The sequence below is a fragment of the Schistocerca piceifrons genome, chromosome 3 (genome assembly GCF_021461385.2).
Source record: "Schistocerca piceifrons isolate TAMUIC-IGC-003096 chromosome 3, iqSchPice1.1, whole genome shotgun sequence".
In the NCBI taxonomy this organism is placed as follows: Eukaryota; Metazoa; Arthropoda; class Insecta; order Orthoptera; family Acrididae; genus Schistocerca; species Schistocerca piceifrons.
The window spans coordinates 959450477-959475821 of NC_060140.1; the positions used below are offsets into that span (position 1 = coordinate 959450477).

Consider the following 25345-nt stretch of genomic DNA (forward strand, 5'->3'; position numbering starts at 1 on the left):
TTCGCCTGAAAAACATGTGTACTTTTACATCAGATTGTATTCCCAAGCAGCCTTTGCGGTTCCTAAGTGAGAACGCATACACAGTTTAGTGCCGGAGAATGCGGCTTCTCTGATCGACTGTTTCGCAACAATACGGGGGTCGTTTGTGCGCCAGCTCACAACGCTACATGCGCTGAAACCTTTTACGCATGTGCGGAGCGAGTTTTGTCGACCAATCACAGCGCTCGCTGGCACGTATGTGGCCCCTGGCATCATCAAATGTTAAACTTGCTTTGTCAGTGCACTACCTAATAAGTCGATTTTTGACTCCCATAGACTTTACATACATTTGCCCATTTTTCTTCGGATTTCACGAAAAACCACACACACACACACACACACACACACACACACACACACACACACACACACACACACACACACACGACTGTTACAAAATATGCATGCTCCTTACACAACAGTAGCCAAACAGTGGAAGTGAACTGACCACAAGCGTCAGCATTTCAACAGCGAACAGTTTGGACGTGACGTTGATTGCTCTTGGAGGAAGGCAGCTCCAACATGTGAAATGCCAATTATCAAGTAATTTTAATCAGACTAGAGTGTATTGAACAATGGGAGTAAATCCACTAGTGAGTGTCAGGATACAGTGGGAATTCAAATTGGATCGTTAATTTCAAGTTGTTTTCATTCATGTCTAAACCAAAGACTATTGATACCTCGTGGGGGTGGGGGATCATTGGGAACATAGCACTTGCATTAAGAAGCTTTCAATTCGGATGGGTTTCGCTCTGAAATTTAAAGTTACTGTGCTCTTGACTGACTAGGGGTCCGCCTTGGATTTTTGACTGAAGAAGGGGTCCGCCAGCTGAAAAGGTTGGGAAGCCCTGCAGTAGAGGATCAAATAGGTGAAAAGAGGAGATCTAGTAGAAATCCTTGGATAACACAATAGATGTTGCATTTAAGTGATGAAAGGAGAAAACATAAAAATGCAGTAAGCAGTAAGTGAAGCAGGGGAAAGGGAATACAAGTGTCTAAAAAATGAGATTGACAGGAAGTGCAATATGGCTAAGCAAGAATGGCTAGAGATCAAATGTAAGGATTTAGAAGCATATATCACTAGGGGGTAAGATAGACACCACCTAGTGGGAAATTAGAGAGACCTTTGGTGAGAAGCTATCCACCCGTATGAATATCAAGTGCTCAGATGGACAACCAATACCAAGCAAACAAGGGAAAGCAGAAAGGTGGAAGGAGTATATAGAGGGTCTATACAAGGGAGATGCACTTGAGGGCAATATTATGGAAATGGAAGATTAGATTAGATTAGTACTTGTTCCATAGATCATGAATAGGACACTTTGTAATTATGTGGAACATGTCAGGTTAATAAAAGGTATCTATACAAGGTATTACATGACACTTAATACTTTTTTTTTTGGGTGGGGGGAGGGGGGGGCACTTCCTATATCCAGAAATTCATCTAACGAGTAGAAGGAGTTGCCATTCAGAAATTCTTTTAATTTCCTTTTAAATGGTATATGGGTATCTGTCAGACTTTTGATATTACGTTTGAATTTGTTCGGATTGTTAATAACAAATTTCATAAGTGCATATATACATATATAAATATATATATAATAGAGGGAAACATTCCATGTGAGAAAAATATATCTAAAAACAAAGATGATGAGACTTACCAAACAAATGCGCTGGCAGGTCGATAGACACACAAACAAACACAAACATACACACAGAATTCGAGCTTTCGCAATAAACAGTTGCTTCATCAGGAAAGAGGGAAGGAGAGGGAAAGACGAAAGGATGTGGGTTTCATCTTTCCCTGTCCTTCCCTCTTTCCTGATGAAGCAACTGTTTGTTGCAAAAGCTTGAATTTTGTGTGTATGTTTGTATGTCTATCGACCTGCCAGCGCTTTTGTTTGGTAAGTCTCATCATCTTTGTTTTTAGATATATTTTTCCCACGTGGAATGTTTCCGAATGAAAATAGGCATGGCAGGCTAATTTACTGAGATGTATATTGCCAAAATTTGCAATGACCCTAATAGCATAAGTAGCTGAACTCAACCGTTTCGGCAAATCTTCAGTGTGTTTTTTCTAGTTCAACCCCTCATCAATGCATACACCTAGAAATTTTGAATATTCTACCTTAGAGATCGATTTCTGATTGAAGTCTATATTTATTAATGGTGTCATTCCATTTATTGTGTGGAACTGTACATACTGTGTTTTGTCAAAGTTTAATAAGAGCCCATTAGCAGAGAAGCACTTAATGATTTTCTGAAAAACATCATTTACAATTTCATCAGTTCATTCTTGTTTGTTGGGTGTAATAGCTATACTTGTATCATCAGCAAAAAGTACCAGCTTTGCATCTTCGTGAATATAGAATGGCAAGTCATTAATATATATTAAGAACAGCAGAGGACCCAAGGCCGAACATTGCGGCATCCCATTCTTGATTGTTCCCCAGTTTGAGAAATCACCAGTATTTGCATATTACGTGAACTGCTTATTTCAACTTTCTGCATTCTTCCAGTTAGGTATGATTCAAACCATTTGAGCGTTGTCCCATTCATACCACAGTACTTGAGCTCATCTAGAAGTATTCCATGATTTACTCAATGAAAAGCCTTTGAGAGATAAAAAAAAAAAAAAAAAAAATCCCAACGGGTGACTTCCAGTTACTCAGAGCATTTAATATTTCATTAGTGAAAGTAAATATAGCATTTTCCATTGAAAAACCTTTCTGGAAACCAAACCGACCTTTTGTTAAAACTTTATTTTTACAAAGGTGTGAAGCTACTGTACAATACGTTACTTTTTCAAAAATTTTGGATAAGGCAGTCGGAACAGAGATTGGGCGGTAGTTGTTGACATCAGACATATCCCCTTTTTCATGCAGTGGTTGAACAATGGCATACTTCAGTCTATCTGGGAAAATACCCTGCTTCAGAGAGCTATTACATATGTGGCTAAGAATCCCACTTATCTCTTGGGAACAAGCTTTTATTATCCTGCTGGAAATGTCATCAATTCCATGTGAGCTTTTATTCTTGAGAGTGTTTAATCATCTTCCTAATTTCAGAAGGAGAGGTGGGTGGAATTTCAATTGTATCAAATTGGGTGGGTATGGCCTCTTCCATTAACTGCCTTGCTTCCTCTAATGAGCATTTAGATCCTATTTTCTCTACAACATTTAAAAAATGATTATTCAAAATGTTTTCGACTTCTGGCTTGTTGCATGTCAAGTTTCCATTCACTTTCATGATAATGCCGTCATCCTGTGCTCTTGGTTGCCCTGTCTCCCTTGTAATAATATTCCAATTTTTTTTGATTTTGTTATCAGAGGTATTAATCTCAGACATGATGCACATGCTTCTGGACTTTTTAATTACTTTCTTAATGTAGCACAGTAGTTTTTATAATATTTGACTGTTTCTGGGTCATTACTCTTTCTTGTTGTTAGATACAGTTCCCTTTTGTGGTTACAAGATATTTTTAATCCTTTAGTAAGGCAAGGTTTTTTGCATGGTTTCTTATAATTAGATTTAACTACTTTCTTGGGGAAACAGTTTTCAAATTCTCTTACAAGTGTATCATGAAATAAGTTGTATTTTAAATTAGCATCGGGTTCCTTGTACACCTCATCCCAGTCTAACTGCTGAAGATTTTCTCTGAAATTTCTAATTGTTAAGTCATTAATTGAATGCACAACTTTAGAGGGTAGTTTTCAATTACTGACTGGAGCTATGTCATATACTATAACTCGCTGAGCACCATGATCAGAAAGGCCATTCTCAACAGGACAAGAATTTATGTTTTTAAACTTATATTGGTCTATAAGAGTGTTATCTATCAATGTGCTGCTGTCCTTTACTACCCGAGTAGAAAAATTAATGACAGATTTCAAATTGAAAGAACCGAGCAAGACTTCCAGGTCATTCTTCCTATTACACTCTTTCAGTGAATCAACATTGAAGTTCCACAAATAATAATTTACTTTCCCCTATCTGACAGATAGCACAACAAGGCATCCAAGTTTTCCAGGAATAAATGAAAGTTTCATGAAGGGCACCTATATATTGTTACAGTTATAAAAGAGCCCTCCTTCAGTTTAAGTTGACAAGAACATGCTTCTATATGTTGCTCTACACAAAACGTTTTTGTATCTAAGCTTTCTACACAGTGATAACTTTTGACATATATGGCAACTCCTGCTCTCACTTTATTCTCTCTACTCATATGTGCAGCTAGTTTATAACCACTGATATTTACCTTTTCCATATCAGACATAATGTGATGCTCAGGCAGGCATAGTATATCTATTACACTATCAGATTCAATGTCATCTAAACGAACCAGGAGCTCATCTAGTTTATTCTTCAATCCCCGAATATTTTGGTGAAAAATGGTAACATTATTTTTTACTTTACTTTTGTGAGAATCTACTTTTTTCTTTAATCAACCAATGTTTTTGTTAAATATGGTAACATTATTGTTTACTTTACTGTTCTTAGAATCTTGTGAGTTTTCGCTCATTGGACACTGATATTAGTCTAAAAAAAGAGGTACATCCATGAGTAATAGTGTCCCCCCTTATAGATTTCGCAAACAACCTTGCCAGTTTACCCTTCCCTTTCCTAGAGGGGATGTAGATGAAGAAGAGATGGGAGATACAATACTGTGTGAAGAATTTCACATAACACTGAAAGACCTAAGTTGAAACACAGGAGTAGACACCATTCTGTTAGAACTATGGAAGCTTTGAGAGAGCCAGTCATGACAAAACTCTTCCATCTAGTGAGCAAGATCTATAAGACAGGCAAGACATCATCAGACTTCAAAAAGAATATAATAATTCCAATACCAAAGAAAGCATGTTCTGACAGGTATGAAAATTGCCGAACTATCAGTTTAATAAGTCATGGTTGCCAAATATTAACACAAAATCCTTTACAGACAAATTCAGAAACTGGTAGAAGCCAACCACAAGGAAGATCAGTTTGGATTCTGCAGAAATGTAGGAACATGTGAGACAATACTTAGAAGATAGGTTATAGCATTTGTAGACTTAGAGAAAGCTCTTGACAATATTGACTGAAATGCTCTCTTTCAAATTCTGAAAGGTGACACGTGTAAAATATAAGGAGTGAAAGGCTGTTTTCAATTTTTACATAGACCAGATGGCAGTTATGAGAATTGAGGGCATGAAAGGAAAGCAGTGGCTGGGAATGGAGTGAGATAGGGTTGTAGCCTATCTCCAATGTTATTCAATCTGTATATTGAGCAAGCAGTAAAGGTAACAAAAGAAAAACTTGGAGAAGGGATTAAAATACAGGGAGAAGAAATGAAAACTTTGAGGTTTGCCAATGACACTGTAATTCCGTCAGAGACAGCAAAGGGTCTGGAAGTGCAGTTGAACAGAAAGGACAGTGTCTTGAAAGGAGGATATAAGATGAACATCAACAAAAGGAAAATGAGGGTAATGGAACGTAGTCAAATTAAATCAGGTGATGCTGAGGGAATTACAGTAGGAAATGAGACAGTTACAGTAGTAGACGTGTTTTTCTATATGAACAGCAACATAACTTCGAACAGTCCACGGGTATACTGCCGGTTCATAGTGTCCAACGGGCACAATATTTCAGCGATCAGACATGTCGCCATTGTCAGGTGCGCCGCTGAACTGAGCTCCTGAGGGCCTGCGGCCGATTTAAATCCCCTCCCCCCGCGGGCCGCTCTCTTCGCCTTCCGCGCCCGTGCACCGGCGGTCCCGAAGACGTGGGCATCGGAATCTGTTGTAGCGTTGATGTGCTTGCTATGTCCGCCCTGGTCGCCAGTTCATACTTCTTGCTGAGAGTCTTCTTAATTACATTCAGTGCCAGGTCCCAAGCCTAGCTGAGATTGTAGCTGCAATCTTGGTTGATAAGATCTTCCCTGGTGCAAATTTCGATAGCCTCCCTCATAACTCTGTCCCAATATTTAGAGGTCTGATCCAGGATCTTGGTACGCTCATAATCTATCTCGTGTTTCTCGGACAAACAGTGCTCTGCTACCGCCGAATTATTTGGATATTTCAGTTGAGTGTGCCTTTAATGTTCTCGGCAATGATCTTCGATGGTGCGTACTGTTTGTCCAATAAAGTCTTCCCACACTCGCAGGGAATTTGGTATATGCCGGCCTTCCGCAAACCGAGGTCATCTTTCACACTTCCCAGTAATGCCCGTGTTTTATTGGGCGGGCAAAATACCATTTTAACTCGGTGTTTCTTTAATATACAGCGAATTTTCCCCAATAGTGCGCCTTAGTACGGAATAAAGGCAGTGGCTACCTCTTCTTCCGTGACTTCATCCATCTCCATGCTGTGGTAGTGGGACGGAGAGCACATCTAATCTGCCATTCCGAGTACCCGTTTTTTCGGAACACGGTCTTGAGGTGTTCCAATTCCTGGGGCAGATTCCCTGCATCTGACATGCTGCACGCCTTGTGTACTAGTGTTTTTAGTGCTCCATTCCTCTGAGAAGGGTGATGGCAGCTGCCTGCATGCAGGTACAGGTCAGTGTGCGTTTTCTTCCTGTACACACCAAGGCTCAGTGTACAATCAGCTCTTCTCTTGACCGTGACGTCCAGGAATGGTAATCTTCCTTCTGCTTCGGTCTCCATAGTGAATTTGATGTTTGGATGTATAGAGTTTAGGTGTGTAAGGAAATCCAGGAGCTTGTCCCTACCATGGGGCCAGATGACGAACGTGTCATCAACATAATGGAAGAAACAAGTAGGTTTCCAATTGGATGATGCCAAGGCTTCCTCCCCGAAGTACTCCACGTACAAATTTGCGTTCACTGGTGAGAGTGAGCTGCCCATTGCAACTCCATCCATTTGCTCATAGTATTCCCCATTAAACAGGAAATACGTTGAGGTCAAGATATGCCTAAAGAGTTCGGTGGTCTTCTCGTCAAATTTCTGCCCAATAAGCTCGACTGACTCTCGTAGAGGCACCCTGGTGAATAGTGAAACCACATCGAAGCTCACTAGGATGTCAGTGTCTTTCAGTCTGAAGTTGTCGAGACGTTTCACAAAATCCACAGTTATGGATATTGTGAGGGCATTTACCTACATAGGGGCTAAGTAATTCAGCCTGATATTTTGCCAGCAAGTAAGTAGGTGCCCTAATGTTGCTGACAATCAGGCTCATAGGTACCCCCTTTTTGTGGACCTTAGAGAGACCATAAAGTCTTGGTGGTACAGGTCCTTGAGGTGACAGTTTCTTGCCGTCCCCCTCTGGTAGATCCGCGTCCTCGAGTAGAGGCCTGGTATTGTTCTCCACCTTCCTCATGGAGTCAGCGTTGATCTTCCTATAGGAGTCGTCATCTAGCAGGTGCTGCATCTTCTCAATGTAGTCCTTACGGGAAAGAACAACAGTGGCAATGCCTTTGTCAGCACGTAAGATAACAATCTCAGAGCGCTCTCTTAAGTCCCGAATGGCCACCCTCTCTCTGCTGGTAATGTTAGTCTTCATAGGTTCAGTTCTGGTCAGAGCCCGGCAGGTTTCCTGACGCACTTCTTCTACTGCTTCAGGGGGTAATCGCGCTGCAACCTGCTCCACTGGACTGACGATGTCCGTGACCGGCGTGAACCTAAGGGTGGGAGCAAAGTTGAGTCCCTTCTCCAGAACCGAAACTGCCTAATGAGACAGCTCCGTGCCAGTGAGATTGATGATCGTCTTGCATGGTGCCTCCAACGATGGTTTATCCGAGAGACGTGAGAATTTTGAAATCTGACGTCCAGTGGCCTTTTTATGTGCAAATTGGCTGTCGTCTAGGTAACACCATCCACCCAGTCCCAGGTCCACAAATGAAACTGATTGGACAGTTTAAGATGAAGTTTAAATAGTTCCTGGGAGTTGTATTCAAGGCTGCGGCAAACGTATTTTGTTTAATGGGGAATACTATGAGCAAATGGATGGAGTTGCAATGGGCAGCTCACTCTCACCAGTGAACGCAAATTTGTACGTGGAGTACTTCGGGGAGGAAGCCTTGGCGTCATCCAATTGGAAACCTACTTGTTTCTTCCATTACGTTGATGACACGTTCGTCATCTGGCCCCATGGTAGGGACAAGCTCCTGGATTTCCTTACACACCTAAACTCTATACATCCAAACATCAAATTCACTATGGAGACCGAAGCAGAAGGAAGATTACCATTCCTGGACGTCACGGTCAAGAGAAGAGCTGATGGTACACTGAGCCTTGGTGTGTACAGGAAGAAAACGCACACTGACCTGTACCTGCATGCAGGCAGCTGCCATCACCCTTCTCAGAGGAATGGAGCACTAAAAACACTAGTACACAGGGCGCACAGCATCTCAGATACAGAAATCTGCCCCAGGAATTGGAACACCTCAAAACCGTGTTCCGAAAAAACGGGTACTCGGAATGGCAGATTAGACGCGCTCTCCATCCCACCACCACAGCACAACCTGTGGAGACGGATGAAGTCACGGAAGAAGAGGTAGCCACTGCCTTTATTCCATACAATGGCACACTATCAGGGAAAATCGACCATATATTAAAGAAACACTGAGTTAAAACCGTCTTCTGCCCGTCCAATAAAACACGGGCATTACTGGGAAGTGTGAAAGATGACCTCGCTTTGAGGAAGGCCGGCCAATACCAAATTCCCTGTGAGTGTGGGAAGACTTATATCGGACAAACAATACGCACCATCGAAGATCGTTGCTGAGAACATCAAAGGCACACTCGACTGAAATATCCAAATAAGTCGGCGGTAGCAGAGCACTGTTTGTCCGAGAAACACGAGATAGATTATGAGCGTATCAAGATCCTGGATCAGACCTCTAAATATTGGGACAGCGTTATAAGGGAGGCTATCGAAATTCGTACCAGGAAAGATCTTATCAACCAAGATTGCAGCTACAATCTCAGCTAGGCTTGGGACCCGGCACTGAATGTAATTAAGAAGACTCTCAGCAAGAAGTATGAACTGGCGACCAGGGCGGACATAGCAAGCACATCAACGCTACGACAGATTCCGAAGCCCACGTCTTCGCAACGGCCAGCGCGAGGGCACGGGCAGCGAAGGGAGTGGCTCGCGAGGGGGAGGGGATTTAAATCATCTGCAGGCCCTCAGGAGCTCAGTTTGTCAGCGCACATGACGATGGTGACATGTCTGATCGCCAAAATATTGTGCCCGTTGGATACTATGAAACAGCAGTATACCCGTGGACTGTTCACGCAACAAATACGCCGGGACAAACTGAAGAATCACAGCAAAATAACCGATGGTCAAAGTAGAGAGGATATAAAATATAGACCTGCATTGGCAAGGAAAGTGTTTCTGAAGAAGGGAAATTTGTTAACATCGAGTATAGATTTAAGGGTCAGTATCTGTAAGGAGTCTAGCCATGTATGGAAGTGAAACATGGATGATAATCAGTTTAGACAAGAAGAGAAAAGAAGCTTTTGAAATGTGGTGCTACAGAAGAATGCTGAAGCTTAGATGGGTAGATCATGTAACTAATGTGGAGGTACTGAATAGAATTGGGGAGATGAGGAATTTGTGGTAAAATTTGACTAGAAGAATTGCTTGGTTGGTAGGACACATTCTGAGGCATCAAGGAATTACCAATTTAGTAATAGAGGGAAGCGTGGAGGGTAAAAATTGTAGAAGCAGACCAAAGATATGAATACATCAAGCAGATTCAGAAGGATCTAGGTTCCAGTAGTTATTGGAGATGAAGAAGCTTGCACAGGATTGAGTACTATGGAGAGCTGCATCAAACCAGTCTTTTGACCAAAGACCACCACCACCAACAACAACAACAACAACAACATATGGGAATCACTATTTTGGTAAAGGGAGATGTGTCTTGTCAATGCTAATATTGGTCGTATAGACTCCATGAATTCTGATGAATGTCACTTGAACTTTGCATCTTTGTTGTGACTAATGTGTTACATACAAACTGGAGGAGATAACGTGTCAACAATATATTATGATTCTATAAGATTAACTTCTTATTTATTTGATGGAGTACCAACTTCTCCCAGAGTTGTGTTGTATTACTGCAAAGCTTGATCAAGTCACACAAAATGGGAATTCAGCATAGGAACATATTCATAACAGGTAAGGGAATGTAAGGTTAACACATCAAATATATGTGGATGGATTTCAATTATACATCACAAAAAGGTAGGTCTATGTTATCACTACCATACACCCATGCTAGTTATCTGTTTACTGTGGCAAGCAGTTCATTCCGACCTATGCTGCAAGGGATGTTTTGTGCATTTTACTTATCTCTGTGTAACTGATGTACCAGTGCCTTATGGATAACTAGCCTGCAAAGTTCATATTATGCCAGGTCTTTTTCTGAGCAACATGTGTAGCTTTTAATAAATTCATGGGAGGGAATTGAAAATGTGGCAGAGTGACTGGATAGAAGCCTTCAATCTGCTTGTGATTTTTTCAGTTTGTTAGCAAAATCTTTTGCTAAGATATGACAGTGGCATTGTTATATGGTTCACACATTAATCTTTTTACAGATGCACAAATCTCTACTAACTTTTGCCTGTCAACATTTCAGGGTTCTTTTTTGAAACAAGAGTGAACAATCTCTGATTCTGCACATTTTCCAAATTTTGTTATTAAACCTGGTGGGTATTTTCTGTTCTTAACCAATTTATCCAACACATACTTTTCCAGAGCATGATTTCCAGAGCATCAGTTTAAACTTTTTCCATAATTCCTCTGTGTTCACATGTCCATGATACTGGAACAAAAGGATGTACATTCATTTTCTACATAGAACACTAACAACTACTATCCTGTTCTTTTTAGCATAAATATTCTCCTAGCCTTCTTGGTGGACTGATTAATTTTAATAAAAATGTGTGTGAAATCTTATGGGACTTAACTGCTAAAGTCATCAGTCCCTAAGCTTACACACTACTTAACCTAAATTATCCTAAGGACACACACACACACACACACACACACACACACACACACACATGCCCGAGGGAGGACTCGAACCTCCGCTGGGACCACCCGCACAGTCCATGACTGCAGCGTCTTAGACTGCTCGGCTAATCCCGTGCGGCAATAAGACAAGCAGTACCTCAAGTTTCCGTGTTTTGATATCATAAAGTAGCAGCTTGCCAGATCCATTTCCTTGGTCACCAACAACTGAGCATACAAATGTTGAGTCAGTTGGACTGCATCGGATATCAACCACCCTAAAGGAATAAATAAAACAAAATATTATGAAATACAAAGTGCACAAATCATCTTTGTACAGTACACTCACTAACTCTTAACTTACTTCAGTGTCATTCTCATCGATTCCATAGGTAATAATCGGAGCTTGTCACTTTGACGTGGAGTCAGCTTACAATTATAACATGATGTATGTATGTATGTATGTATGTTTGGTTGGTTGGTTGGTTGATTTGTTACACATTCAGAAATTCTCCTATGGAAAAGGAGTTGACACCCAAATACAATTTCAATTTGTGTTTGAAGTTGAATTTAACATCTACTAGATTCTTCACATCACTGGGTAAGTAGTCAAAGATTCTCTGGCTGAGTATTCCAAACTATGTGGCACTAGGACTGAGTGATGCATAATGTATCACTTCTCTTTCTACTATTTTTTTGAATGTTACTGTTGTTTTCTAATTGACTACAGACTTCATAAGTGCATAAATGTACAGTGAGTTATTTTAGTCTCATATCAGTGATATACATGAAAAGAATACTAACAGCAGACATAAATTAAGATTCCTTTAAAAAGTTCTTTTAGTGCTATGCCAAATTTGCCAAAACACACAGTTTCTTGGTCTGAAGAGTATACAAGTAAGGAACAGTAAATATTTCAGACAGATGCATATGGTATCAATAATATTAGTCAGAAATAACCAAATTGTCATTTTACAATGTTTGGAACGTAAAACAAATTTTTCTTTTCTATTTAGACTGGAGTGTTTCTCTAATGTAGATGGTACCAATTGTTGTTTTTTGATATTATTTGTTTTCTGTAGGTACACAATTTGCTAAGATGCACCATTAGAGTGGAGCTCTGCATGTTGCAGCTATGAGAACATTTTACACACATGTCAACTGTGCTCCAGCACTGAATTGACAATGGTGTCATTACTTCAATCTCAAAAGACAGGGTACAATTCCACCATTATATGCAATAATGATACTGGTAAAAGATTTTAAAAAAATGGAAAGTGCTTTAAAGCAAGAGGCAATAGATTGGTCAAGGAGTTTTCAAAACACATAAATAAAACAGATAAAATTCTGTAAGTTGTAGCATCCAAATATGCATGTGAAACTTACTACTTCTAACAACTGATCAAATGTATACACTGGGTGGTTATAATTAAACTGCTGCTACTTACAGGGGTCCAATGTGGGATATAATTATCGTATGTATCTAAAGTTGGTTGATATGTGTTAATGTTGTTGTTGTTGTGCTCTTCAGTCTGAAGACTGGTTTGATGCAGGTCTCCTGCTACATTATTCTGTGCAAGCCTCTTCACTTCCTAGTAACTATGGCAACCTACATCTCTCTGAATCTGCTTACTGTATTTATCTCTTGGTCTCCCTCTATGATTTTTACACCCCATGCTACCCTCCAGTACTAAAATGGTGATCCCTCTTGATGTTTCAAGATGTGTCCTACCAACTAATCCTTTCTTATAGTCAGGTTATACTACAAATTTCTTTCCCCCCCCCCCCCCCCCCCCCCCCAATTCTATTCAGTGCCTCCTCATTAGTTGTGTTATCTACCCATCTAATCTTCACCATTCTAAAGCAGCAACACATTTCAAAAACTTCTATTCTCTTCCTGTCTAAACTGTTTATTGTATATTTTTCACTTCCATACATGTCTACACTCCACATAAATACTTTCAGAAGAGACTTTCTGACATTTAAAGTCTATATTCGATGACAACAATTTTCTCTTCTTAAGATAGGCTTTTCTTGCCATTGTCAGTCTACATTTTATATCCCCTCTACTTTGACTATCATCAGTTATTTTGCTGCACAAATAGCTAAACTCATCTACTACTGTAAGTATCTTATTTCGTAACCTTATTTAATTCAACTACTTTCATTATCCTCGTTTTGCTTTTGTTGATGTTCATCTTATATCCTCCTTTCACGACACTGTCAATTTTGTTCCAACTGCTCTTCCAAGTCCTTTGCTGTCTCTGACAGAATTACAATACCGTTGGCAAACCTTTAAATTTTTATTTCTTCTCTCTGAAACTCCCTGAACCTTAAATCCTACTCCAATTTTTTCTTTGGTTTCCTTTACTGATTGATCAGTGTACATATTGAATAGCTCTGGGGATAGGCTACAACACTGTCACACTCCCTCCTCAACCACTGCTTGCCTTTCATGCCCCTCGACTCTTATAACTACAATCTGGTTTTCTGCACAAATTGTAAACATCTGCCAGCCGGAGTGGCCAAGTGGTTCTAGGTGCGACAGTCTGAAACCGCACGACCGCTACGGTCGCAGGTTTGAATCCTGCCTCGGGCTTAGCTGTGTGTGATGTCCTTAGGTTAGTTAGGTTTAAGTAGTTCTAAGTTCTAGGGGACTGATGACCTCAGAAGTTAAGTCCCATAGTGCTCAGAGCCATTTTTTTTGTAAACAGCCTTTCACGCCCTGTATTTAACCCCTGTCACCTTTAGAATTTGAAAGAGGTTATTCCAGTCAACATTGCCAAGAGCTTCTCTAGGTCTACAAAAGATATAAACGTAGGTTTGGCTTTCCTTAACCTATCTTCTAAGATAAGTCATAGTGTCAGTATTGCCTCGCATGTTCCTACATTCCCTGATCTTCCTTGAGGTCGACTTCTACCACTTTTTCCATTTGTCTGTAAAGAATTTGTGTTAATATTTTGTAACCGTGGCTTATTAAACTGATTGTTCAGCGATTTTCACACCTGTCAGCACCTGCTTTCTTTGGTACTGGAATTATAATATTCTTCTTGAAGTCCAAGGGTGTCTCACCTGCCTCACAGATCTTGCTCACTAAATGGAAGAGTTTTGTAATGGCTGGCTCTCCAAAGGCTTCCATAGTTCTAACAGAATGGTGTCTACACCTGTGTTTCGACTTAGGTCTTTCAGTGTTGAAATTCTTCACACAGTATTGTATCTCCCATCTCCTCTTCATCTATATTCTCTTCCACTGCCATAATACTGCCCTCAAGTACATCTCCCTTGTATAGACCCTCTATATACTCCTTCCACCTTTCTGCTTTCTCTTATTTGCTTAGTATTGGTTGTCAATCTGAGCACTTGATATTCATACAGCTGTTTTTTTTTCACCAAAGGTCTCTTTAATTTTCTGCTAGTTGGTGTCTATCTTACCCCTAGTGATATATGCTTCTAAATCCTTACATTTGATCTCTAGCCATTCTTGCTTAGCCATTTTGCACTTCCTTTCAATCTCATATTTTAGACATTTGTATTCCTTTTGCCTACTTCATTTACTGTATTTTTATATTTTCTCCTTTCATCAACTAAATTCAGTGTCTCTTGTGTAATCCAAAGATTTTTACTAGGCCACGTCTTCTTACCTACTTGATCCTACGCTGCCTTCACTATTTCATCTCTTAAAGCCGTCAATTCTCCTAATGTATTCCTTTCCCCTGTTCTTGTCAAACGTTCCCTATTACTCACTCTCAAATTCTCTATGACCTCTGGTTTTTTTTTCAGTTTATCCAGGTCCCACCTCCTTAAATTCCTACCTTTTTGCAGTTTCTTCAGTTTTGATCTACAGTTCATAACCAATAAATTGCGGTCAGAGTCCACATGTCCCCCCGGAAACGCCATACAATTTAAAACCTGGTCCCTAAATCTCTGCCTTACCATTGTACGATCAATCTGAAACCTTCTGGTGTCTCCTGGTATCTGTATTAATGTGGAATCAATTTATGATGGAAAAAAATCAGTACCAATTTTGGCCATCAGATTTGAACCTGATTTTTTTCCATAGTAAATTGATTCCACATTAATACAGATACCTGGAGACACCGGAAGGTTTCAGAATGATTATACAATGGTAAGACAGAGATTTTAGGGACCAGGTTTTAAATTGTGAAACATTTCCAGGGGGCAGATGCGGACTCTGACCACAATTTATTGGTTATGAACTGTAGATTAAAACTGAAAAAACTACAAAAAGGAATTTGAGAGTGAGTAATAGGGAATGACTGACAAGAACAGGGGAAAGGAATACAGTAGAGGAAGAATGGGTAGCTTTGAGGGATGAAGTAGTGAAGGCAGCAGAGGAACAAGAAGGTAGAAAGACGAGGCCTATTAAAAATTCTTTGATAACAGAAGAGATACTGTATTAAGTTGATGAAAGGAGAAAATATAAAAATACAGTAAATGAAGCAGGCAAAGGAGAATACAAATGTCTAAAACATGAGATTGACAGGAAGTGCAAAATGGCTAAGCAAGAATGGCTAGAGATAATTGCAACTATTTGACACTTTTTTAAATCCAAAATCATTACTGTTGTAACCCTTAGTGTGAGCATGTGTAAACCAACAGCATACAATACAAGTGCCTCCACGGCTGATCTAGAGAGGACCAACTGTGCAAAAAGCTCTGTGTGTCTTGTGCACAACAACCTAATGTAAGCCTGGCACTTATGTTTGCTTATTGTAGGCTCACGTAAGAGACTGTATATTGATGTGTTCTATATCTATGAGACTTTATACCGTTCTATACTTCATTTAGAGTTTTTGCAGATCTGTTCATGTGGAAGCAGAATAAAATTTGGTTTGCTTGACTTCTAATATTGTGTAATGTGGTGTCTTGACAATGAGTGTGGAATTCTTAAGGAGTTCTTCAATCTCTTGTTGAACAACAGCCAGTCAATAGTTGTAAAAAATGACATTTCACAGAGCCCAAAGAAATTCTGGTCGAATGTAAAGGCTGTTAATGGGATCAAAGTTAGTGTCCAGTCGCTAGTGAATGAAGCAGGAACGGAAATTGAGGGCAGCAAACCAAAAGCTGCAGTACTTAATTCCATTTCCAAATAACACTTTTCATAGGAAAACCCAACAGAACTGCCCCAGTTTTATCCTCATAACACTGGAAAAATGAGCAAAATAAGTAATAGTGTCAGTGGCATTGACAGACAGCAGACATTGTTAAAACTGAACAAAGCTGCAGAGCCCAATGGAACCCCTATCAGATTCTATGCTGAATTTGTGGCTAAGTTAGCCCCTCTTCTAACTGTAATCTGTTGTAGTTCCCTTGAACAAAATATTGTGCCCAGCTTTTAGAAAAAGGCACAGGTCACACACCTGTCTACAAGAAGGGTAGTAAAAGTTATCCACAAAACTACTGTCCAAGATCCTTGAAATCAATTTGTTGTAGAATCTTAGAACATATCTTGAGCTCAAACATCATGGGGTATTTTGAACAAAATGAACTTCTCAATGCCAACAAACATGGATTTAGAAAACATTGATCATGTGAAACCCAATGCACTTTTTTCTCATGACATACTGAAAGCTTTGTACCAAGGAAACCAAGTAGATGCAGTGCTTCCTGATTTCCGAAAAAAACATTTGATTCAGTAGTGCACCTACACTTATTGTCAAAAGTATGATCTTATAGGGTACGAAGGGAAATTTGTGACTGAACTGAGGACTTTTGGTAGGGAGGACATAGCATGTTAGTTCGGATGGAGAGTCACCGTCAGATGTAGAAGTAGCTTTGGATGTGCTCTAGGTAAGTATGTTGGGACCCTTGGTGTTCATGTTGTATATTAATGACCCCTTGCAGACAATATTCATAGTAAAATCAGACTTTTTGCAGATGATACTGTTATCTATAATGAAGTACTATCTGAGAGAAGCTGCATAAACATTTAGTCAGATCTTGATAAGTTTTCAATGTGGTGCAGAGATTGGCAACTTGCTCTAAATGTTCAGGAAAGTAAAATTTCTGCACTTGACAAAATGAAAAAACATAGTATCCTGTGACTAATGTCAATGAGTCACTGTTGGCATCGGCCAACTCATACAAATACCTGGGTGTAACACTTTGCAGGGATATGAAATAGAACGATGAAATGTGTTCAGTCACAGATAAAGCAGTGGTAGACTTCAGTTTATTGGTAGAATACTGGGGAAGTGCAATCAGTCCACAAGAGAGATTGCTTACAAATCACTTGTGCAACCCATCATAGAATATATCTCAAGTGTGTGGGACCCGTACCAGATAGGACTAACAGCAGTATTGGATGTATACAGAGAAGGGCAGCACAAATGGTCACAGGTTTGTTTAATCCATGGGAGAGTGTCACAGAGATACTGAAGGAAATGAACTGGCAGACTATTGAGCACAGATGTAAACTATCCTGAGAGTCTATTAACAAAATTTCCAGAATTGGCTTTAAATGATTACTCTAGGGATATAGTACAACCTCCTAAATATCACTCACACAGGGATCATGAGGATAGGATTAGAATAATTACTGCAAGCACAGAGGCATTCAAACAATCATTCGTCCCACACTCCACATGTGAATGGAACTGGAAGAAACTCTAATGACTGGTACAATGGGATGTACCCTGTATTATGCACATCATGATGGTTTGCACAGTATAGATGTAGATACAGACATAGGTGTGAAGCAGTTGCGATTGCTTGCTCTCCTCCTTGGCCATTGTTAATTAGCTCACAGGAGGAGAACAACGTCGTAGTCATGCAACCGCGGCCTCCATGCTGCATGGGGTAATGTCGTGCTAAGCAGCAACAGCATACAGCGTCTTAACACTGGTCATGTGGTCCTCTGCTGTCATGCCCTTACAGTTTTGTTCAACATGAGCAGGCTGTGTGCCCAAATCACTGAGTGATGTGCAACCATTGTAGAAAAAAGGGACATTTTGTGTCTCTGTGCAACTTTCAATCTCTTTCACCAGACACAAACATGGATATGAACAGTGTTTTCCAAGCGATGGTAGCTTCAAACTAACTCTACATACCCATATTGGGACAGGTTCCTACTTCCATAGTGTACAAAACAACTGTTCAGCTTTTGATCTTTCTAGTAGTGGATGACACCAACACTACTTCTACATCTACATGTACATCTGCGTGATTACTTTGCCATTCACAATGAAATGCCTGGCAGAGGGTTCAAAGAAGCACCTCCAAGCTGTCTCTCTACCGTTCCACTCTCGAACAGTACACAGGAAAAACAAGCACCTAAATCTTTCTGTGCGAACCCCGATTTCTCTTATTTTATCATGATAATCATTTCTCCATGTGTGCCAACAGAATGTTTTCAAAATCGGAGGAGAAAACTGGTGCTTGAAATTTCATGAGAAGTCCCATTGCAACGAAAAACGCCTTTTGTTTTAATGATAGCCACTCCAATTCATGTATCATGTCCGTGGCATTAGCTCCCCTACTTTGTGATAATACAAAATGAGCTGCCCTTCTTTGTATTTTTTCGATGTCATCTGTCAGTCCCTTCTGATGTGGATCCCACACTGCACAGCAATACATCAGAATAGGGTGGACAAGTGTGTTGTAAGCAGTCTCTTTAGTAGACCTGTTGCACCTTCTATGTGTTCTGGCAATGAATTGCAGTCTTTGGTTTTCTCTACCCACAACATTATCTATGTGATCATTTCAATTTAGGGTATTTGTAATTGTAATCCCTAAGTATTTAGTTGAATTTACAGCCTTCAGATGTGTGTGACTTATCGCATAATCTAAATTTGGTGGATTTCTTTTAATACTCGTGTGAATAACTTTACACTTTTCTTTATTCAGGGTCAATTACCAGTTTTCGCACCATACAGATATCTTATTTGGGTTAGATGCCTTCAAAATTTTTGGGTTCTCTGTTGCTGTGATGAAGTGGATCTGCTATCAGATCAAATTCCATGCCAACAACTGGACACACTCTGCTTGGAATGTTCCTCACTGTTTTTAGAAGGTAGCGTGTGCTACCAATTTTAAGGTTCACAACACAATAAAATCAATGGCATCCCCGTTTTTTTTTTTCACACATGTCCAGTACCAGCAGCTTTACAGGCACAAGTCGTATTGGAACTATATCAACTTATGTCTTTGGGTGTTGTCACGCCTGTCTCCAGTAGCAATAGGTCTGCTCCACTGGTAACTGTCAAAAAACCTAATGGCAACCTTCAGCTCTGTGGTGATTTTAAAGTGTGTGTACATTCACAGTCTATTATTGATACCTATTCTTTGCCCTATCTGGATGAACTCTTAGCATGGCTTTCTGGGGACTAATATTTTTCCACAACAGACTTGCCAGAAGCCTACTTGCAACTGCAGCATCTATCTCAATTCTGAAGTCTCTCATACTGGTGTCAACCCTTTATGCCAGCATGCTGACGCCATTACAGATTTGCTGTGTCCAATTAATTTCAAACACTTGCAAGCCTTTCTTGGAAAGATTACACACTACCATAAATTTCTTCATGGTGCAGCCACATCAGCACAGCCACTTCATGCTCTCTTACATAAAGATGTTCCTTTTGACTGGTTGCTCACCTTTGAGCATGATTTTACCCTATTAAGGTCCAAATTACACTCACCACCTTGTTTGTATACCTTCAAAACAGGCCAACATCTTGTTTTGTCTACAGACACCTATCAGTATGGCATCGGGGCCATTCTCGCACACAGAGATGCAGAATGTTCCGCATGCTCTATTGTGTACGCTTCCAAAACTCTGAATCAGATGCAATAGCACTGCTTGCAGATAGAAAAAGTAGCCCTTGCTATTCTGTACATGTACCAAAAATTTCATGTTTTCCTATACAGTTCTAAGTTCCATTTGATTACTGATCACAAACCTCTGTTATCTCTATTGAATCCTTTGGCATCTTTACACAAAAGTGGCCCATCGCCTACAATGCTGCACTCCATTTTTGTCACATTATAACTATGAGACTTATTTCTGACCCATAGTGCAACAAGCTAATGCGCATTCCTTCCTCAGTTGCTGGCTTGCCCTGATCTGATGTTTGAACTGTTTTGTTTTCATTTGGATGTTGAAGCCCAAAACACCTCAAATGTTTTTCCCATTACGAGTTCTCAGATTTTGGCAGCTGCTGTGGCCAATCCTATCTTACGTCAGCACAGCTGGCCAGATAAACCACCGGGCTGAGCATCGGATCCTGTGCATAATTATTATGCAGTTACCTTTGCAGATAAAGTGGTACATCACCTGCAGCACTGGGCTCTGCTTTTTTCATGCTGTAACTATGAGACTTATTTCTGATCCAGATCACAACAGACTAATCCAGATGCTCTTTCTCGATTGCTGACTGGCCAAAATCCAGCATTTGATAAGGATGAGCTGTTGCGTTTCCATTTAGACATCAAAGCCCTAACCATGTGGATGGTCTTCCCATTACCAGTTCTCAGATTTCAGCAGCTAACATGGCTGATCTTATGTCAGCATAAATGGCTGGTTTAACCACTGGGCCAAGCATTGGATCTTTTGGATAATTATTATGTTCTCTGCCATCACCTATCAGTTTTTAATGCTTTGTTACTGTCGGTTACAGAAGAGTCGGTGCACAGGGTTGTGATCCCATCTGCACTGTGGTGGGATGTCGTGCACCTTCATCATCTGGATCATTGTGTGTTTCTCGTAAAAAATTGCTGGTCCACAACCATGTGTTTTGGCTGTGTATTGACACGAGATCATGTGTGTGTGACACATTGTCTGCAGTGGGTCATCCGTCAAGTGCAGCAATGGCCCTCTCTTTCCCTCTGGACCACCTCCCAGAGTCTCTGGATGGTGATTTTGTGGCTCCATTCCTTCACTCCTTTTGGATTGTAGTAGTTTATGCTTTCTCAAAATTTCTTTATGTCATTTGTTGCCTTTCCACATCCACAGCAGCTATGGTCACAGCCCTTTTATTGATTTTTTCCTTACAAGGATTGCTGTATATGCTTGTGCTGGATAATGGCCCACAGTTTGTGTCTCAAGATTTTGAAGATTTTTGTACAAAGACTTGCATCCGGCATTTTACAGGCCCCTCCCTTTCATCCCCAGTCCAATGGAGAGGCAGAGTGGCTGATCCGTACATTCAAAACTCGCTCGAGAAAATATATCCCTCAATCTTTTCCCGAGGAAGCCCTCGATAGGTTCTCGCATTCGTATAGGATCACTCCAGTTGGCAACCGTAGCCTGGCAGAGCTGCTCCATGGCTGCCAGTCCCGTACAGTGCTCCATCTTCTCTGGCTGACACCTGGCCACCGGCAGATGCCTGCCTCACCATACGGACCCACGGTTTTGGCCGGCACCCTAAATGGATACCAGCAGTCATCTGTCAATGCTGACGCTGCCACCTCTATGCCGTGCACACCTCTGATGGCTGGTGACACTACGACCAGCCCTGGCCGTGCGAGTCTGTCCACATACGAGAGATCCTTCCATCTCCACCAGCTGCACTGGCTCCTGTGGTGCAGTTCACACCTCTTTCGACTCTGGCGCCATCAGTGCTCTGGGTGCCACTACTGCCAGGTGACAGGCTGCCTCCATCTCCACAATCCCTGTTGCCTGCTGCCTCCATTGCCAAGTGTCTGCCCTGATGACAAGATACATACAGCACCATCACCATCAGTGCTCTCTTATGGCCTTTTTCGGGGGGAGCGAGTGCCCACGTCTGTCTGTGCCCACAAGATTTCAGACCACATTCTCCTGTGACAGCATAACACTTGCTCCAGCAGTTGCCACCTACTGATGAAGACATGGACATCTCCAAAGTGAACACTTTTCCCCACGGGGGAAGGAGTATTGTAATCCTATAGTGTCAGCGTGCATAATCAAACTGTGCACGATACGAGCGCCTCCGTGGTCACCTCACAACTTGGGCAGATTGTGCAACAAGCATTTTGCCATGTGCACAACAACCCAATACAAGTCCAGTGTGCTGGGCCCTTGGTCTCACTTATTTCTCCTTTCTTATTCTATGCTCACCAATGAGACTGTATATTGATGTGTTCTATAGTTACGAGGCTTTGTACTGTTCTACACTCCCGTCTATACTTCATTCAGAGTTATTCTGAAAACAGAATAAAACTTGGTTGATGCTACTTCTGATATTGTGTGTATACAATGTTACAACAATTACTTTAAAGTTTTATTTGAAAAATGTGTACTTGTAATTCAAAAATACGTCAGAATATAATTCTTTTAAGCTAAAGCATGTTAACAGCTTTACAGATTGTACATTTTTATAGTTACGATATGCCCATTTTTCTCAAGACATCATTGGGTGGAAAACTTTTTTAAATCTTCTTGATTTATACCGTTTTCATTGATTTATGTTGCTTCTCCACAGCATAATGTAAGTTGTATATTATTTCTGCACTTTTACTGTACGTCTCTCATCTTCTACAATAAAAAACAAAAATATCTATATGTCCATCATATTATGTAGGAACATTTGGAAGTTTCAGACACAGTTAATAATGGCCTAATATAAAGGCGAAACCAGTTGTGTGAACTTGATAAATTTCTGAAAAAGTAACTGGAACAGTGTTTCATTAATTAAAGTGAGCTTTGCTTAGACACAGAGCTTATATACAATGAAATTATTAGATTTCTTTGTTGACTGAGAAGAATTTATGTGGATTATGCAAATACTTACCACCATAAGCTGAAAGTCAAAATCATTTCATCATGAACCGTGACAAAATGTCACGGTCGGTTCTCTGCGTTTCCTCCTTGTCTGTAGGGCATTCCTTTTGAAATTCCCACTTCGCCCTCTTCTGTTTTCTTACCCTAGCCAAAAGGCGTTGTGGCATTGCTGTGGCCGGCTGCCTGCCGTGTTTGCAGGAGAGTGTCAGTCGGGAGGAGGACTCTGATTGCGGACGTCTGAGAGTGTACAGGAGGCCATGCCATTTTGTTGATGGTTTGGCATGACTCGTGTGAGGTGTGGTGCATCATTAAGGCCGTGATAGCAGCCAATGTTACTGTCTTGGTCACAGGTGGATCCAAAGGGATGAGGCCCGGTTGTCCATTGAAACTCATATCCTACGGATGTCATCGGACTTAAAGGAAGACGTTTTGAGCATTATTTGTGCCATTTGCAAGCAACTGGGGATTCCGGCGTCTGCAGTAATTCGGCGAAGATTATTTTTGTTTATTCCGTGTGTAAATGATTGAACAAGGAGCAGTTTATTTAATGCTCACCTATGCTTGTGTCCTGCGTGTGCTGCTTGTGAGTGTAAACTTGACTCTCACCTTTGTCTGTTGATTTTAAGCGCATTGTCAAAAACTGAATCCAAGTAGTGACTTTCAATTAGTTAGCTGGATTCTTTCTTTCCTTTTCACGACGCGTGTTAATGGCAAAGTAGAATTGTAGACCTTAACTTGCTACATCATTAGGGTGGCATCAATAACAGAGCCTAACCTGTTAATTAATTAGGGTTTGTGATAAACAAAGGTATTTAAGTATGTTGTTTTAAAATATTATCTGAAATGTGTCAATGATTTATGTTGCGCCAGTTGATTCTGGCATATGAACGGAAGTGTCGGCACGTCTGCCGTGTAAGGGAATCCTGGTAGATTTGATTGTTTTGGAAACTTTAATAGAGAGAGAAACTAGTGTGCTTTAGTCCTGTCTTGCGTTAAGGCTATATTCGGGCCCTGGCATTTGTACTGCAAGCTGCAATATCATCCTGTTGTTTCATGGCAGTTTGTTCTCAAACTAGGTGTTTGCACTAAACATGCTTTGGGCTGGGTGTTTCGCCCCTCAGCATTATACTTGGGTTTCAGCTGAATGTTCAGTCTGTTGACTGTCCATCGTATGCCAAGTCGGTAATGGTCAACCTGTCATCAGTTGATTTCAGTGCTGTAGTTAGTTGCCAATTAGTACTGGTTCCATTACCTTCTGACCAGGGTTCTTGCTCAACGCTTGCCTTTAAATACGCTGCTAACCTGTTTAGCGCATGTTGTGGCTAGCTTAAGTTAATCACTGCTCAATAGCCCAACACAGTTTGTCAGTCATCAGAAGCCGTGTACGTGTTATTTATTCCCTTATTCTAGTCAATCTATAAGCATGCTATTTGTAATTTTGTTACTCTAGGTAGCCATAAGTTGCCATTTTTAGGGTGTTTAGATGGAGTATAGACTTGTCAATTTCCAATTTAGTGTTTTTCCACCAGTTTTTAATTGTGCCTATGTGCAGATATGTATTTATATATATACATCGGTGGAATCTAATTTTTTTTTTTTTTATTACTATTGAGCTGTACTTACATGTCATATTGTAAAGAAAGGAACTTATTGGAGGTTAACTGTCACCGTAAAGGTGTTGTGGACGGTGCACTTTCCTGTTATTCACATTAATGTTCCAGACAATGTGTAAACTTCTTAGTTATTTTCCCTTTAAATGGAGTGTGCCTGCCTTGATGTTATAAGTGACTGTTTCACAACCAGTTCTTTAATGTGTCTACGCACATATATTTATATTTATGGAAGAACTTAAATTGTGTTTGCCTGTTGAACTTTAAAAGTAAAGTGCAGAAAACTGAATCAGGTGTTTATTATTGTCAAGTGTAACATGTGACATTTTCTTGGTCTGTCACATCACACCATGATCTTCAGTAATCGTGCACTGTCTTTGTAGTATGCATCTAATCAAGCAGAAAGATTTATGATTATAGCCACATAACAAACAAATTATGCAGTAATTAACTAAAATGGTTTGCGAACAGTGGCTGAATCAGTATTCTGAATCCCTGACTAAATTCTGAGACAGTGAACTACTTTTAATGTGAGCCGATTCCTCTGTGGCTTCTTGGTAGTGTATTTTTTTTTAAATTACTATGGATTAATAATGAGGTTCACTTTATCACAGCAGTCACATCAAAAAGAAAAACTGCTGTTAGTGGTCCGAGGAATTCATATGCACTGCTACAAGATTTATTACTCGGTGTGTTACAACGTGGTGTGGCACCTGAAATAAGAAGAGCCTCTGTATTTTCTTTCTGTGCTTACATGAGCAGCATCTTCTAACCAAACTGCATGCCAACAGAGTATCGCCTCAGTTGTGAGACTGGATTTGTGATTTCCTGTCAGAAAGGTCACATTTCATAGTAATAGATGGAAAGTCATCGAGTAAAACATAAGTAATATCCGGCGTTCCCCAAGGAAGTGTTACGGGCCCTCTATTGTTCCTGATCTATATTAACGACATAGGAGACAATCCAAATAGCCGTCTTAGATTGTTTGCAGATGATGCTGTCATTTACTGTCT

At 40.4% G+C, this 25345-nt stretch overlaps 1 protein-coding gene across 2 annotated transcripts in view; it reads right to left on the reverse strand.

Annotated features, from left to right (window-relative positions):
* LOC124789898 (WD repeat-containing protein 91-like) overlaps nucleotides 1-25345 on the reverse strand; it is a 216886-nt gene that overhangs the window by 50641 nt on the left and 140900 nt on the right. For both annotated transcript variants that reach the window (XM_047257417.1, XM_047257416.1), the window contains exon 10: nucleotides 11164-11281. In XM_047257417.1, coding sequence (XP_047113373.1) covers nucleotides 11164-11281 — 118 coding nt within the window. The remainder of the gene's footprint in view (nucleotides 1-11163; nucleotides 11282-25345) is intronic.